Source organism: Natator depressus, chromosome 4 (assembly GCF_965152275.1).
Source record: "Natator depressus isolate rNatDep1 chromosome 4, rNatDep2.hap1, whole genome shotgun sequence".
Lineage (NCBI taxonomy): Eukaryota > Metazoa > Chordata > Testudines > Cheloniidae > Natator > Natator depressus.
Genome location: NC_134237.1, coordinates 29,255,213 through 29,272,865, shown reverse-complemented (window position 1 = coordinate 29,272,865; position 17,653 = coordinate 29,255,213). Strand labels below are relative to the sequence as shown.

General features: G+C 40.3%; 1 protein-coding gene across 4 annotated transcripts in view; it reads right to left on the bottom strand.

Moving 5' to 3' along the window:
- Window positions 1-346: 346 nt before the first annotated feature.
- NFKB1 (nuclear factor kappa B subunit 1) overlaps window positions 347-17,653 on the bottom strand; it is a 94,786-nt gene continuing 77,479 nt past the window's right edge. For all 4 annotated transcript variants that reach the window (XM_074950683.1, XM_074950682.1, XM_074950680.1 and 1 more), the window contains 9 exons: window positions 16,223-16,337; window positions 13,404-13,605; window positions 8,588-8,757; window positions 7,517-7,619; window positions 6,119-6,243; window positions 4,750-4,816; window positions 3,164-3,336; window positions 2,819-2,996; window positions 347-1,103 (listed from right to left, as the gene is read on the bottom strand). In XM_074950683.1, coding sequence (XP_074806784.1) covers window positions 925-1,103; window positions 2,819-2,996; window positions 3,164-3,336; window positions 4,750-4,816; window positions 6,119-6,243; window positions 7,517-7,619; window positions 8,588-8,757; window positions 13,404-13,605; window positions 16,223-16,337 — 1,312 coding nt within the window. In that variant the 3' untranslated portion in view covers window positions 347-924. The remainder of the gene's footprint in view (window positions 1,104-2,818; window positions 2,997-3,163; window positions 3,337-4,749; window positions 4,817-6,118; window positions 6,244-7,516; window positions 7,620-8,587; window positions 8,758-13,403; window positions 13,606-16,222; window positions 16,338-17,653) is intronic.

The window sequence follows — 17,653 nt, the reverse complement described above, 5'->3', positions numbered from 1 at the left end:
ATGGGCAATGCTTGAAGAGGAATTGTTTTCAGCCTCATAGGTATTTTTAATGCAAAAAAAACCCCATCACATTAATCTTGTATTATCTGCTCTCAGATCCTATAAGTGAAATGGTGAACAGAGGGAAAAAATAAAAAGACACAAATCTTCCTATGACTCTACAAAGGGAAGTCAAAATGGTTAATGAAGATGAAGGATTTAATTTAATTTTGTTTTTATTATAAAAGTAAAATAAAAATAAGCATTTAAAAAGCACAAATTTCCTCTGTAAAAGGAATTGATCTAAAAAGAATATTTACAATAGTAAAATATGTCAAACTTTTTAAAGCTTTGAATGATTATAGGCACCAGAGTTAAATTTAAATACATTCACTGAAATATACATGATCTCTTTTCTGTAGTTTTTTTAAAATTGCAACCATGACTACTTTGAGAAAACCACAATTTGTCTTTAACACCAGGGAAATCCTTTTAACTGGCTTATGAGTTCCCGTTCCATGTAGCTGTGCTAAAACTGGGGAATGGGTTGCTAGAAGATGCATCCTCTGATTGGTCTGTGTGCAGTACATCTTTTATGAAAGGTGAGTTGGTGTTCAACATTATCAAGAAGTAGCAACGTCCATCCATACAGAAAATGCTGGCAACCAGAAAAGCTCAATCAGTCACGTCATCCAGTTCTATGTACTATGCGGCACTGGTTACTGGTTCTGGTAACACTATACAGCTTGTAAATGAACAAAAATAAAGGTACTTAAGAAACAAAGAAAGAAGCAATGTTCATGAGTCATGTTTTCAAATCTTGAACACTTCAGACAAGTATTTTCCAGTGCACTTTTGGTTGTAAGATCACTTCTGCTGAAGAGAATTATACAGGCATAATTTTAACTGTCATTTTGGTTCATATAATTGCATGTTGCTAACTGGTTACATTTTGCCTTGAACTGAGCCTTCTTGTCCATATCCCAGGGCCATTTTGCTAAGTGTTATTGATGACTTGCTGTTAAGGGACTCAGAATAAGCGAAGCTAAGTCTGCGGAAGGAGGTCTCCACGCCGCTATCGCACATGCTTTCATTGTCTTGTAATTTTACATTATAAAGTTCACCTGAGAAAGAAAACAGAAAAGAATACACATTTGTTTTTCATCCTGCACTAAAAACATTGTATGCAAGTTTAATGTCCTTAAGAGCCACGAGAAATACAGTCCAATAGACAAAGGCACTTGTAAAGCACAATCAAAATACTGCAATTTTTGGGTTCAGTACTGCAGTAGGAAGGTGTTGGTTGTTTTTGCTTAGGAACTGACCAAAGCCTACTTACTTTGCTGCCCTTCTATCACACTATGCTGATTGAATCTGCAGGGTTGTTTAGTGGCCAAAAATGGGTATCAATGGTGGGAGGATGGATAGGGTTAGAAGCCTGGTATTTAAGCGTGATTCCATGCAGAATAACTAGCAGCCATATTGATCCATAAAAGCTACTACTATCCTCACGCTGGTACTGCCCAAAGGAGTGTTCTCAGTACCAGGATAAAGGTAATCTGGATCTCAGAAGTATAAACTGTTGCTGAACTATAGTGTCCAGGTTGAGGCCTCTCTGCTATTAAGACATCTTTACATGAAAGAACAAAGGATGGATTGTCAAAGTACTTAAATAATTTGCATCTAGTTAAGGTGAGTATGAAATCTGAAAAGTTCAGCGACAGCTGCCATCCATGCAAGAGCTACAAAGGAATAACTGATTGTTATGTGAGTTATGTCTCGTCAGTTGAAGGTGCTTATGGCACAGAGACCCATCATCACTGGCAACAAAGGGCTTGATGCAATTGAAACAGATCATTCAGCACATTTTGGAATTTTTAAGATCTTAAATTACTAACTCTTTAAAACACATTTTCAAATCAATGAATAAGAAGTGGCTTATTAATGTGACTAAGTGGCAAAGTTCTTTCACTGGTGGTGCTGCCAATTTAGATTTGATATTTGTATTCTTCAGGAACATAGAGAGAATAATACCTTGCTCTTATATAGCATATACATAGGCATGCAGTTTAAACTGAATGGCCCTATAAAATTTAAACTAGCAAAGGTGATGGAAGTGAAACCTGACTGGTTTATCTTGCATCTCAGTATATACTGTACATGGGCTACGGAGGCAGTGTCGGTCAATGAATAAGGCACGAGACTGGGTGTCAGAAAACTTGGGTTTTATTCCTTGTTCTGAAACTGACTCACTATGTGACCGTAGACAATTCATTTTACCTCCACGTGTCTGTTTCCCTATTGGTAAGATGGGGTTAAAGGACGGCATTACCCATCTCTACGTAGCATTTGAAATCTGTAGAATTGGCAACTATTAATTGTAATATCAAGCTGTATAGCCTAACTACTTTGATGAGCAGTTAATGAGGCCAAAACACTTAAGTTCAATCAAGATCATAGGAAAAAACTAGTAAAAGAAAACTGAGGGGTATTGTACAAACCCAGGGAAGTCTGGACAATGATGCAGAATCATGGGCAAAGGAGATTCATTAGTCCCTTGCTGCGGGCAAGGATGAATCAATACCGATGACATGGCAAATATCTATTTTTAGAAAACAGACTAAAATAACCCTTGCCCTGAGTCATTGCTTCATCTCCCCTCACTCTTAGGCCTGGCAAGTCTAAAATGAGAAATCCTTACATATTTTAGTACTTCCCAGACAGGCAACTGAGTAGGGTTGTTCTGTGCAAAGGTAGCTGGATTGAAATGTATCAGAATCACATGAAACTTGCTGGAAAACACTTTTCAAAACACATTATCTATGCCTATCTATTTTACCCATCTCTTCTTTGTTGGAGAAGGCAGATGGTGGTGATGGTGGAGCCTTCACAGCATGATCCTCATTGCTAGACTGGTTTAATGGGATGGAGAGCACTTTCTGAATGATTTCAATTGCTTCTGTGTACTCCATTAGTCTCAAGGCATCAACCAACTCTTTCACCGTACCACCAGAAACCTATGACAAAACAGAAAGGAAAATAATATACATATCACTGTGGCAGATTTGTTACAAAACAAAGTGTGGCACCATCTATCCATGCAGGAGGAGAACATTATCGAGGGCAGTTGCAAATGACCTTGTGTTCCCTTGGTCCTTTAGAACATCTTTTAAAAAAGAGTTACCTCATAGTTATCCAGCAGAGTTTTGGCTGGGGTAGGACTCAACCTGAAGGCATTACTAAGTATGCCCAGACCCAATTTTTGTGCCAGTGTACACCAGTTTTTGTTTATATCTGGTACTTCTAGTAACTTGTAAAGCTGCTGCTTGGAGTCTTCATTCAATTTTTTCATATCTCCTGGTGAAACAGAGAAATAAACCAAGTTTATTATATACATAAACCCTGCACCTATTTATGCAATCACAGTCACAGTCACATTTTTTGCCCCGAAGCAGAGGCAAACTGTTTAATTAAAAAGTGATTGGTAGACATGAAAGTATTTACTCAATATATTTACTCACACTGTAGCATAACAGCGAGCATGTGGACTACGTCGTGTCGTAATTCCAAAGTCAGAAATAACATACGACTATAAAAAGAACCATATTTATTCTACTAAATGGTGGCGCTTCCGATGTATGGCTTGTGACGCTGGCAGACCAGGTGCCAGCTCTTGCGAGCAGTTTAGGCACCACCTGAGCACTGGAAACCAGTCTGCTTCACCTTTGTGTTAGTATGGTTAAGATGGGTATTGCATTTATAACAATGTGAGTAGATTTTATGAATTGCTTGTAAGTTGCTGAATGCACTAATCTCGCTTATAACATCCTTATCACATGCTACAAAGAAATATTTAATTTTTTGCTTTGTGACTGTAAAAAATGTTTGCTCTGGAACTATGAACCCAGTCAGGAGGGACTGTCTTCTAACCATCAAGAAGGCCTATCAAAACTATATGGGCCATTGTGGGACATCACAATACAAAGACTTTGTTAATTGCCCCTTCTCACCCAAGAAAAGGCTACGTACAAAAGGACTCATCCCATCAGCTTGAATTCTGGAAGAAGGAAATAAAAATAGCTGACAAGAAAAATTTTCATCTCTCTTTTGCTGTCTGGACTCTCACAGAGCTGGAGCTATGAAACAAAAGCAGAGATCCCCAGGGTCAACCTGGGTTAGCCCTGAAAGACATTCAGAGCTGACAGATTACGACAACTCCATCGTCTTTTAAAACCATAGACTGTAACTCATTTGCGTATATACGTTTGCCTTTTTTAACCTTGTATTAACTCTCTCACTTCTTTTTCCTAGTTAATATATCTTTAGTTAATTTATCACAGGGTTGGATACAAGCACTGTCTTTGGTGAGAGATCTAAGATACAATTTGACCTGGGTCAAAGAGACAGGTCTCTTGCAACTGTAAGCAACCTGAATATTTTGTGATCTTCAGTCTATAGCAACCAACTATCACTAAGTTCAGCTTGCCCGATAAGATGGTTATAGTGCTTCAAGAGTTTACATCTGTTACTAGGTTGGTGAAATCTAATTCTAGAACATGCAGCCAGTTTGGAGTCTCTGTCCTGCTTCTTGACAATCTGCCCTGAGGTTGGCACTCAAGGTCATCAGGCACTCCAGACAGCATGGCATGTCTGTCCCTGTTCTATTATTTATATTGCAAGCTGTTTCTCCTCTATGTTCTGAGCATATTGTCAGTACTCCTCAATTAATAAATGGGTATTATTGCAGCTTTTCTTTTTTAAATACTCTACCTTGCATCAGTAAGTCATCAGAAGTCAACCTTGATTCATAGGGTTTGCCATTTAATATGTCAAATACCTGTAGTGTGGGAAAAGAATTAGTCATTAATATCAATGTTTGGAAGAAACTTGGTCTTTATCCTGCATTTCATCAAATCCAACCCTCATGTTTACACTGCTCTATATTCTCCATACTTTATGTATTAATAGATCAACAGCCACATTTCTTTCTTGTTGTAGGGTCAACAGAACTAAAAGTGCTGCAGAGGAGTGGTGCCTCTGCCCAAGTGGGAAATGGAGAGATTGCCTTCTGTTGCCCTTTAAGTAGCTCATCTGGCAAATAGCAACTGTCCCCAAGGTCCAGAGATTCTTTAAGGGAGATGGGAAATCCTCCAAGCACAGTAACCTGCACCCGAGAAAACTAAAAATTTAAAACAAAAATTGTGCATAAATTTTCAAACGTGGCTGCCTAAAGTTAGGCTTCTAAACCCATATTTAAGCACCTGAACAAGGTGGCTAGATTATCAGAGGTGCTGAGTATCTACACCTCCCACTGAGGTCACAGGGTCTGTCTAAATGCAATCAGGAGGTATGACTGCTTTGTATATAATCACACCCTCTGACTGTGCTGTAGGAACACCCAAAGAGAACTACAGGTGTTCATCACATCTGAAAAATAAGGTCCACTCACGCAATTGCCAAAATACAGATTTAGGGACCTAATTTAAGGAAGCCAAGTTTGAAAATCTGGGGGTTATCTAAAGTTTTTAAATGGGATACTATAAAGTGTGACATTAAGAACTCATGACAAAAATACCCATGAAAGGTGCCCCATACAGATACTAGAGATAGATCCTGATGGACTGATGCCCTGAAAAGGATTCATGGTGAATTGGAATACGCAATCCTTTCAGCCAAACTCTATATTCTGTTTTTCCTCCTGAAGTCTCAAGTGTGACATTTCAAGAGTTTGCAGTCTATTAATATTCGTACTCGTTGAAGCCCACATTAACCTAATTTGTCCTTTTCCTAACCCCTTCTGAGACAACAGAGATTGCACCAGCCACAGTGAGTGCACAGCTGCCTGCATCAGTTCAGCAGTGACAAATTACCCAAGACTCCTAATGAAGCAATGCTCTTCAAAAAACAGAACCAAAAGCATTGCAGGGGTGGACGCACTCAGTGAGTTGTGCCAAGAGCTGTGATTTGTGAAAACAGTGCAGTTCCCTAGATTTTCATAGTGAACAAGGTCTTCAACGAATGAATGACTGCAGAAACGTGCCACTGTCATGTACCTTCCTCTTCAGATTAAACTAAAAGATAGGGTTTGTGGGTTTTTTGTGTTTGTCCAAATAACTGATAAACCACACAGATCACTTGCCTCCCAACTGGAGGCCATATCCAAAGGTGTCGTTCCAGGTACGATTCCTTCATCTTCACTGTCTTTGTCTCGCATGTCTTCTAGGTCAAACAATGGCTCAAAGTTCTCAATGTGAGGATCTGCACCTGGAGAATTACAGAGCGCAGTTACAACAACTAAAGGCTTTCCTAAGACTTCACTACATTGGATCATACTCAACTATGCAAACTTATGTCTTATTTGGGGAGGTGGGGGGTGGAAAGAGGTCTCATTACACATCCTTGTACAAAAGACATTAGCATGGGTTCATTTTACTTAGACAATTTGTCTCCAGATTTTAAATAGAAAATGTGCTATTTCATACACTGTTGATGAATTGATATAAGCAAAATAAATACATATATTTTAATCAAGCATATAACACCAAAGAGCATTCTGCACCTTCAAAATGCTTTTGCAAATATGAGCTAAAAGTTAAGCCTCACAACAGACCTGTGAGGTAAGAATTATCCCAGCTACACAGAGGGGAAAAATGGAGGCAGAAAGGTTAAACACTTTGTCCAAGGCCACAGAAGAAGTCATGATCACATCAGAACTGAGAGAGGAACTTGGAAGTTCCTGGCTTCCAAATCATGAGCGCAGATCACGAAAAATAAATGTGTCTATGGTGAACTGTGATATGGGATGTCTCACGATAGACCATCAGACAGAAAAATCAAAGGATGGTAGGCAGAGAGTTCTGTCTTGCTCTTGAATTAATAGGGAGGTTTGGATTTTTATTCCAAAAGACAGATACAGCTGTAACACTAGCATTGCTAGAGATCTGAGGTGAGGCAGAGAGAAATAGAGACTGTCTCACTAAACATCATAGTTTAAGACGAAAGGTGCAAAAATCAAAACTGGATAAGAATCCTCATCACCAAAAGTGTGCCATTCTCCAGGCTGTTCAGAGGATAAGAGATGGTGGTAAAATTTCAGTGATCGCTCTTTTTTTTTTCTTAAAGCATTCCAGCAGCAAACTAATGTAACGCTGAACCATTCAGGGAAAAATCTCCTCAGCTACAGGAAGCTACAAACAAAACACAGCTCAGAACCTCATATGAGATTATTTGCTTGTGAGATTCAGCCCATTTCCCATCCCAAGTACTAACATCATCATAATTTAGCCAGTAGATAGAGGTAAAGAGCCGCACAGTTAACAACAAACTCCCCTTCTACCCCATAGAATTAGTTCCTCATATCTCTAACACATCTCATTTCTACTGGCTGAAAGGGTGGGAGGGGGTCACACTCATTAATGAATCCCTTGTGCCCAACAGAGAAGGCTCCAAGCTTCAAATCTAAATTCTTAATTAGCAATAAGTGACATTTTCATTCGAGTAGAAATGTACTCTCCACAATACTTCCAACCCCTCATACCTGCTGCTTTGAGAAGAGCTGTCAGTTTTGTAGACCCCCTTCCAGCTGCTATGTGAAGTGGAGTTGTTCCATCATATGTAGTACTGTCAACATCTGCATCACCCTAAAATTTTATTGAGGGAGGAAATAAAAAAGTAACGCTACCTGGGCAGAGAATACAGCTGGAGCCTCATGTCTGCATAAACACTGTAACCATGCAAATAAGCCCCTCTATCCCTATGCACATAAAACCTTTAATCATACCCTGAACAAAAGGAGTTGGAAAATATAATGAACAAATTACTTCTCTGTATACATGAAGAGATGGTGTTTATGTGCTCAGATATTAGGCACAGTATATAATCCAAGAAGGATCAGATAGATATTATAGGTTATTAAAAAGCTTAAACTTTGCACCCAATGTGATATTACTGGTGAAGCTCTGGAATGGGTCACTTAGGGAGGTGGTGGAACCTCCATCCTTAGAGGTTTTTAAGGCCCGGCTTGACAAAGCCCTGGCTGGGATGATTTAGTTGGGGTTTGTCCGGCTTTGAGCAGGGGGTTGGACTAGATGACTCCTGAGGTCTCTTCCAACCCTGATATTCTATGATTCTATGATATTTCCATTATGGGTCCAAACCAGTGTCCACTGAAATCAAACGGAATTTTGCTCTTGAATGGGAGGAGGATATGATTGAGTATATGTGCATGGGTGTAAACGCACAAAGTATATTCTCTGTCTGCTTTGTCTGCTTATGCCCCAACCCTACAAAGATGATGTGCTTAACTTTACACTAATGAGTAATTCCATTACATTCAATAGAATTATTCACAGTACACGTTAAGCATGTGCACGTCTTTGCAGGATCAGGGTCTTGGACTGTAAATTCCTCAGGCACTACACCAAGCTCACTATCAGTGCTAAACAAATAAACTATCACTATTATTGTTCATTATTACAGCATTTGTTTGCCATTCTACCAGCCAGGGTAAGCAACAAAATCATAAGCTGTTAGGAATTTATCATAAAGCTTTCTTAAATAGCAAAGAGAAACGAACTACAAAAAACAATTATGCCAGCACAGCACTCACCTCAAGGAGAAGGGAGCCCGCCAAAGAGATGTTCTCTTGTTCGACAGCCAGATGCAACGCAGTTCGCCCAGACTTTTGTTCCTGAGCATTGATGTCAGCTCCAGCAGCAATCATCTGTCTGAGACAAGGCATGCTATTTGCCATCACTGCCATGTGAATCACATTGAGACCTACAAAACAAAATACACATGAACACTGACAAATATGGAAACATTGTGGTAATAAGTTTTTATAACACTTCATCCGAATACATATAAAATGAATATATACAAATATGTTTTGTTATTTTCTCTCTCTCTTCCCTGTGAGTGTGTGAAAGAGAAAGCAAGAGTGGAAAATTGTGAGCAGTGAAGATAGCTATGAACAGCACCAGTATAAAGTTTATCCATCTTTGTAATACGTATTAAAAATCAGAATGTAAGAACATAAGAATGGCCATATTGGATCAGACCAATGGTTCATCTTGCCCAGTATCCTGTCTGCCAGATTCTTCAAATGGAATGAACGTAACAGGGCAAGTTATCAAGTGATCCATCCTCTGTCATTCAGCCCCCGCTTCTGGCAATCAGAAGCTTAGGGACACCCAAAGCATGGGGTTGTGTTCCAAACCATCTTGGCTAATAGCCATTGATGGAACTATCCTCCATGAACTTATCTAATTCTTTTTTGAACCCAGTTATATTTTTGGCTTTCACAACATCCCACGGCAAGGAATTCCACAAGTTGACTGTGCGCTGTGTGAAAAAGTACTTCCTTTTGTTCATTTTAAACCTGCTGCTTATTAATTTCACTGGGTGACCCTTGTTCCTGTGCTATGTGAAGGAGTACACAACACTTCCTTATTCACTTTCTCCACACTCATCACGATTTTATAGACCTCTATCATATCCCCTCTTAGTTGTCTCTTTTCCAAGCTGAAAAGTCCCAGTCTTATTAATCTCTCCTCACATGGAAGCTGTTCCATACTCCTAATCATTTTATTGTCCCTTTCTGCACTTCTTGAAATTCTAATAAATCTTTTTAGACATTGAGTGACTAGAATTGCATGAAGTATTCAAGGCATGGGCATATCATGGCTTTATATTGTGGCATTATGATATCTGCTGTCTTTCTATCTATCCCTTTCCTAATGGTTCCTAACATTCTGTTAGCTAAGCAGATGTTTTCAGAGAACTATCCAAAATGACTCCAAGATCTCTTTCTTGAGTGGTAACAGCTAATTTAGACTTCATAATTTTGTATGTTTACTTGGGATTATGTTTTCCAATGTACATTACTTTGCATTTATCAACACTGAATTTCATCTGCCATTTTGTTGTCCAGTCACCCAGCTTTGTGAGATCCCTTTGTATCTCTTCACCGTCTGCTTTGGACTTAACTATCTTGAGTAATTTTGTATCATCAACAATCTTTGGCACTTCACTGTTTATCCCTTTTTCCAGATTGTTTATGAATATGTTGAACAGTACTGGTTCCAGTACAGACCTTTGGGGTCCCCACTATTTACCTCTCTCCACCAGGAAAACTGTTTATTCTTACCCAGTGTTTCCTATCTTTTAACCAGTTACTGATCCATGAGAGGACCTTTTCTCTTATCCCATGGCTGCCTACTTTGCTTAAGAGCCTTTGCTGAGGGACTTTGTCAAAGGCTTTCTGAAAGTCCAAGTACAGGATACACTCAATCACCCTTCTTCACATGTTTAGTGACCTCCTCAAAGAATTCTAATAGATTGATGTTGCATGATTTCCCTATACCAAAGCCAAGTTGACTCTTCTCCACATACGATGCTCATCTATGTGTCTGATAATTCTTTTCTTTACTATAGCTTCAAACAATTTGCCTGGTACTGAAGTTAGGCTTACCAGCCTGTAATTACCAGGATTGCATCTAGAGACTTTTTAAAAAAATCGGCATTACATTAGCTATTCTCCAGTCATCTGGTACAAAGGGTGATTTAAGCGATAGGTTATATACCAGAGTTAGTAGTTCTGTAATTGCATGTTTGAGTTTCTTCAGAACTTTTGGGTGAATACCATCTGGCCCTGGTGATTTATTACTGTTAAATTTATCAATTTCTTCCAAAACCTCCTGTATGGACATCTTAATCTTGGGCAGTTCTTTAGATCTGTCACTGAAAAAAAGAACGGCTCAGGCGTGGGAATCTCCACCACATCCTCTGCAGCGAAGACTGATGCAAAGCTCAGTAGTTTTGGGGGAGGGATAGCTCAGTGGTTTGCGCATTGGCCTGCTAAACCCAGGGTTGTGAGTTCAATCTTTGAGGGGGCCATTTAGCGATCTGGGGCAAAAATTGGGGATTGGTCCTGCTTTGAGCAGGGGGTTGGACTAGATGACCTCCTGAGGATCCTTCCAACCCTGATATTCTATGATTCAATGGCCTTGTCTTCCTTGAGTGCTCTTGTAGCACCTTGATTGTCCAGTGGCTCTCCTGACTGTTTGGCAGACTTTCTGTTTCTGAGGTACTTAAACAAAATGTTTGCTATAAATTTTTGTGTCTTCTGTTAGTTGCTCTTCAAATTCTTTTTTGGCTTGCCGAATTATAACGTTACATTTAACTAGCCAGAGTTTATGTACCTTTATATTTTCCTCAATAGGATTTGACTTCCAATGTTCAAAAGATGCCTTTCTTTCTCCAACTGCCTCTTTTATTCTGTTGTTTAGCCGTGGTGACATTTTTTTGGTCCACTTACTGTTTTATTTAATTTGGGGTATACCTATAGTTTGAGCCTCTATTATGATGTTTTTTAAAAGTTCCCATGCAGCTTGCAGGCATTTCACTCTTATGACTGTTCCTTTTAATTTCTGTTTAATTGGCCTCCTCATTTTTGTGTAGTTGCCCTTTTTGAAGTTAAATGCTACTGTGGTGGGTTTCATTGGTATTTTCCCCCTTACAAGGATGTTGCACTTAACTACACTATGGTTGTCACTACAGAGAGGTTCAGTTATAGTCACCTCTTGACCAGGTCCTGTGCGTCACGTAGAACTAAATCAAGAATTGTCTCTCCCCACTTATGGGTTCCAAAACTAGCTGTTCCAAGAAGCAGTCATTAATGGTGTCTAGAAATTTTATATCTACATCCCATCCTGAGGTTAAATGTTCCAAGTCAATATGGGGACAGTTGAAACCCCCCATTATTACTAGGTTTTCTGTTTTTGTAACCCTCTATTCTCCCTGAGCATTTCATAATCACAGTCACCATTCTGGTCAGATGGTTGGTAGTATATTCCTACTGCTATACTCTTATTATTATTCAAACTTGGAATTTCTATCCAGAGATTCTATGAGTTTGATTTATTTAAGATTTTTACTCTGTTTGACTATGCTTTCTTTCACATAGAGTGCCCCGGCCCCCTACCAATGCAACCTACTCTGTCATTCCTATATATTTTGTACCCTGATATTACTATGTCCCATCATTCTACCAAGTTTCTGTAATGCCTATTATATAAATATTCTCATTTAATAACAGGCATTCAAGTTCACCCATCTTATTATTTAGACTTCTTGAATGTGTATAGAAGAACTTAAAAAATTTGTCAACATTTAATTTTCTGCCTTCATGTGATGTAATTGAATGGGACTTTTTTTTGTTTGACTGTTTCTCTTCAGTTCCTACCTATACTTTATCAACTTCTATCACCTCCTTTTTACTAGGATACAGAGTATCCTCTTTAATAAATCCTTCCCTAAGGGATGTGTCTGTCTCAATTGCGTGCTCCTTCATACCTGTCGGCTTTCCCCCACCCCTTAGTTTAAAAGCTCCTCTATGACTTTTTAAATTTTACATGCCAGCAATCTGGTTTAGGTGGAGCCCATCCTTCCTTCCCAAAAGGTTCTCCAGTTCCTACTAAACCTAAATCCCTCCTAAAACACCATCATCTCCCCAAACATTGAGACCCTGCAATTCTGTCTAACTGGCCCTGCCTGTGGAACTGGAAGCATAATTACCGTATATACTCAATCATAAGCCAGTTCGTTTATAAGCCGACCCCCGCAAGATGGATAAGTAAGAATGGAAAATTTTTAATGACCCATTCATAAGCCAACCCTATAATTCAGGGGTCAGCAACTTTGGCTCCCGGGCCATCAGGATAAGCTGCTGGCGGGCCAAGATGGTTTGTTTATCTCGAGCATCCGAGGGCACGGAGGTAAACCTAAGTAAACAAAGTGTCCCTGTGCGCCAGCTGCTTACCCTGACGGGACGGGACAGCAACCGGTGGGGAAATTTCTTTGAGGGGGAGATGCTGGGGGTCAGGGGAGTAACCCCTGTGACCACCCCCCACATGACCCCACCACTAGCCTGTGACCCCCACACTCTCCCCATCCCATCCCTTCCCACCTTAGCTGGGGAGGGCAAGGGGAGGATGTCTCTGGCCTGGCCAGAGCTGCTCCAGCAGGCCAGACCGGGGGGCGCAGCCACATCATGTTCCAGCGGGCCGGGCAGTGCGGCCACAGCCTGCTCTGGGGGGAAGGGCTGAGCGGCATGGCTGCAGCCTGCCAGCCCCAAAGCTGCAGCTGCTTTGGAGGCTGGTGGGGAGAGCAGCGTGGCCAGAAATGGAGAGACTCTGGCCCCGCCTCTTCCCTTCTGGCTCTGCTGGCTGTGCTGCCTCTCCTTGCCCCCTCTGTTGGAGGGAGGGGCCATGTCCCACCTCTCCCCTCTTTATACCCGTTCATAAGCCGACCCCCTTCTCTGATGCTTCCCTTTTTTACTAAAAAAATTCGACTTATGAACAAGTATATATGGTAATATGCTTGTCCAAGAAATAATATGAAAAATTGCTGTGATCCTTCCATACCTTCCCCATTTGAATGGTTGATCATTGGAGATGTCCTCTCGTGCTTAAGGAGTATATTTAAAATCTTGTCATCTCCTTCTTTGGCAGCTAGATGCAAGATAGAATTGCCATGTCGATCCAGAAGGCTGACATCAGCTCCAGCCCTCAGCAAGTCCTCTACCACATCTGCCTGCTTTGTGATAACTGCCAAGTGCAATGGTGTCTAGAAAAGGCAGGGAAAAGTAACCACAAGAAAGTGAGCAACATATATGTCATTTTCACAGAAGCCTCTTAAAAATTACTCACAGTGATCCACAATTTTAATGTTTTATTCTTACACAAAAAAAGGTACTACGATAATTGAAATGCTCGATGCAAACTAGTATATATTTCCTTCCACTGAACTGTGAACACGATTCATACTTGTACTTAAAGGTCATAAAATCTCCATAGCCCAGTATCAGCATTCAGATTAAGGAACTGATCATTCGTTCCTCAGGCTCTCAAAACTCCCAGTGAAGTCAATGGGAGCTTTAGGTGTGCAAGGACTGGGTTCTAAGAGGCAAATCCACTCCCTATCGTCGAGACCAAGTAGTCAAGCTTTTATGGAGTTGAACAGGGTGGAGGACTGAGGAAGTGAAAGGATCCACGTGGAAGTGGATTCTCTGGCCTAAAATCAGTCCCTATGCTTGCCTGGACCCAAAAGGACCTGAGTTCTGTGTCACACAGGGAGTATAAACCCAAATCCAGCCTTCCCATCTGCAGCTGAGCCACTCCGCTGATTCCATTCCTAGGAAAAACTCCATGGCTATGTCCCCTAAATCCTTTAAAATGACTAGGGTACATTAAATGTAAATCTGCTGTTTTCTTTTTAAAACCTGACAAAGCACAGAAGAACGTTGCATTTATATAATGTCTGTCTAGGTAGGTGATGTAATTTGCATGTTCTCCATTAGCATAACAATGCTATCAGCTGCAACACCAACATTAGACTTCAAGGCTTTTACTGCCTCTAACTAAGATTTGCAAAAAGAAAAGGAGGACATGTGGCACCTTAGAGACTAACAAATTTATTTGAGCATAAGCTTTTGTGATGCATCCGATGAAGTGAGCTATAGCTCACGAAAGCTTATGCTCAAATAAATTTGTTAGTCTCTAAGGTGCCACAAGTCCTCCTGTTCTTTTTGCGGATACAGACTAACGCGGCTGCTACTCTGAAACCTGTAACTAAGATTTGTGTTCATACTCCAACAGGAGGGACTGTATACTGCAGCAGTGACATTCTGGTGGGTAAGCAGCATCATGCTGAACCTTTTATACAAATATTATTGTATTTGTACAGCGAGCCTTCTTACTGTGAGGGAAATCAGACTCTTAGCCTTTAAAAAATATATACTATACTATACTATACAATAGCAAAATCAAGCCCAAACCCAACTTCATATTCTGATTACATATTAAGGAATAGTGTATACTCAACTATACACAAAAAATGATTAATTCCATCCCAAGAGTCTAGTGATAATGTAAACTATGGGGGTGAGGCTAGAATTGTTTGTGAATGTCACCAGAATCGTAAGTACAGAAACACGTCTGGAGTTGTTAATTATTTTGGAGCACATGTATAAATCCATTTCCACTATATTTGTATTGTCATGAAGTCCCAGCCCATACTGTAGATTTAAAGTATTATACCCTCTCCAGCCTTTGGTTTACAAAATACCCACTCTACGGACACTTTGAAGGCTTACAGAGGGATTGTAGTAGATGCTGAGAACCTGATACCTACTACTGCCTTGTTCCTTGTATCGCCATTCTACCTGTAGAAAGGGAGTGGGTGTAAAACACTACCAAGCCAGAGTTCTCCACTCATTTACACCAACGCTAGATTCATTTTACACCAGTGAAAATAACTACAAAAGGTGCAAGAAAGTGAAAAAATCAAGCCCTTTGGGTTTATCTACGCAGGAGAAAAATCAGACCTGAAACGCTTTCCTGGTGCAGCTCTGAGCGGAGTTCAATAAAACAGGAACACTGCCCGAACCATGTCTGCTTTTCTTTCTTCCTATCATGGGTGCACCTCTCCCAGGGGAGTATGATGTGTTTTCCTAGCAGGCCTAGACCTTTAGTGTTTATAGTAGGGGATACGGAAAGAGACACTTTATAGGAGGATTTCCACAGCGCTTTCTAGAACATGTCTGGGCTGGGGACGTGAAAATCTCAGGCTCATGCTTCCAGGACCTAACAATTCTTCTCTAAATGAAGAGAGTATGGGGTTAATCATCTCTTTTTTTGCACATGTGAACGACGAAAGGAAAGGGGAATCTCTGAGCTCAATTTCTGTGTGCTGATACTGACTTGAAGTGGCTACTGTAAAGGGCATTATTTGTTACAAATGCCTATATGTGACCCAGCAACTGCCTATATGTGACCCAGCAACTGATCCGCCAGCCTGAAGGAGTATGGCATTTGAAAGTTCAAAACATGTTGACAAGGTTGGTACACGGCGATTGATTCCAGTAGTTTAGTAACAGAGAAGCCTGGTAAAAAGGGACTGAACAGAAAACAAGATACATGGCATAAAATATGGGTTCTGTTCTACAATAAACACATATTCCGTAACAATGACTGAAGTTACACATATTCACCAATGAGAGTGTGCAACCTCTGTTACCACCTTTCAGTCTGTCATTGTGTCCCACCATCTATGAACTTCTGAACTGCTTGCATTATAGTTTTACTTGGGTTTTGTGTGATGGATAAAAGGGAAAAATAAGGTGCAGAAAATTTCTGTTACCAATTGGATGATTAGTATCACTTATCACTGCATTCTGGCGTACCTGATAAAGGTCATTTCTCATATTGATGATGTCATCAGAATTAAAATCCAGCACCACTTCTAAGAGGTTTCTCACCAGCTCAGAATGAAGGTGGATAATTGCTAAGTGAAGGACACTGAAATGAAACCAAACAAAACCAAGTTCACTCTAATTGCAAAAATCAAATAATTTCCAATAAGGTTCTGATCGAAATCCCATTGACGACAACAGGTGTTTTTCCATTTATTGTCATGACAGCTCAACTGGGCTGTAAGGTCCAGATCCTCAAAGGTATTTAGGTACCTAATTCCCATTGATTTCAGTGGAAATGAGGTTTCACATCTGAAATCCAAGACTTAAATACCTGCCTTAGTGCACAAAATAGAGTGTTATTAAAAAGACAGTGTACTGTATAAAGAAGACTCTTACTCCAAATCTAGTATTATTTATAACAAGCTTTGTATCACAGAGACGCTGAGTGTTAAAAAGCCTGGAATATTTTAGAGCAGTGGTGGGCAACCTGCGGCTAACGGGCTGGAGGTTGCCCACCACTGTTTTAGAAGCATAAAGCACATGAAAAGTTTCACACTTTCAGAACCTGCATACAGAATTTCCACAGGATTCTGTGTAACTAAAGCAGATTTTCCCATGGGGATTTCCCCAGCTTTGTCATTTCTTCTTGTCTTCATTTTCAAAAAGAAGGTGACTAAGGACCCCCAGACTCAAAGTTAGCTGAAGATGTCACGCCCAAGGGAAAAACCCTTTAATATATAAGTGACCACACAAGACAAGACCACTCAGACTATTATAACTCCATTTTCTACTTTCTTCCCAAGTCCCAGGTCTCTCAACATTGTAACAGCATCAAAGTAGTACAATCCTATCACCCAAACCATAAAATGCCTTAATAGCCCCTCCGTTCATTTCCAGATTCAGTTCAAAACTGTCCTGCTTGTTTTGAACCCCTGCCTGGACTTGCTCTGGTCTAATTTCTGAACCTCTCTTCTGTGGCTCTCATGTTTTACTGTGTCTCTTGCAATATATAAAATTTCTTAAGCCCCCAGCTCCTGGAGTTTTTCTAATAAGGGAAAATCTGAGCTTTAATTAAAAAACAAAGTTTCTTGCCCTCATGGTTGTGGAGGAAAGCTTGAAACAGTTAATGTAGTGCACCCAAAAAGTTCAGAAACCAGAAGGTAAACACCTCCTGCCAAGGTTCCTTCCCCACTCTGAACTCTAGGGTACAAATGTGGGGACCTGCATGAAAACCCCCCTAAGCTTATTTTTACCAGCTTAGGTTAAAAATTCCCCAAGGTACAAACTATTTTACCTTTTGTCCCTGGACTTTATTGCTGCCACCACCAAGCGTCTAACAAATATAACAGGGAAAGAGCCCACTTGGAAATGTCTTTCCCTGCAAAATCCCCCCAAGCCCTACACCCCCTTTCCTGGGGA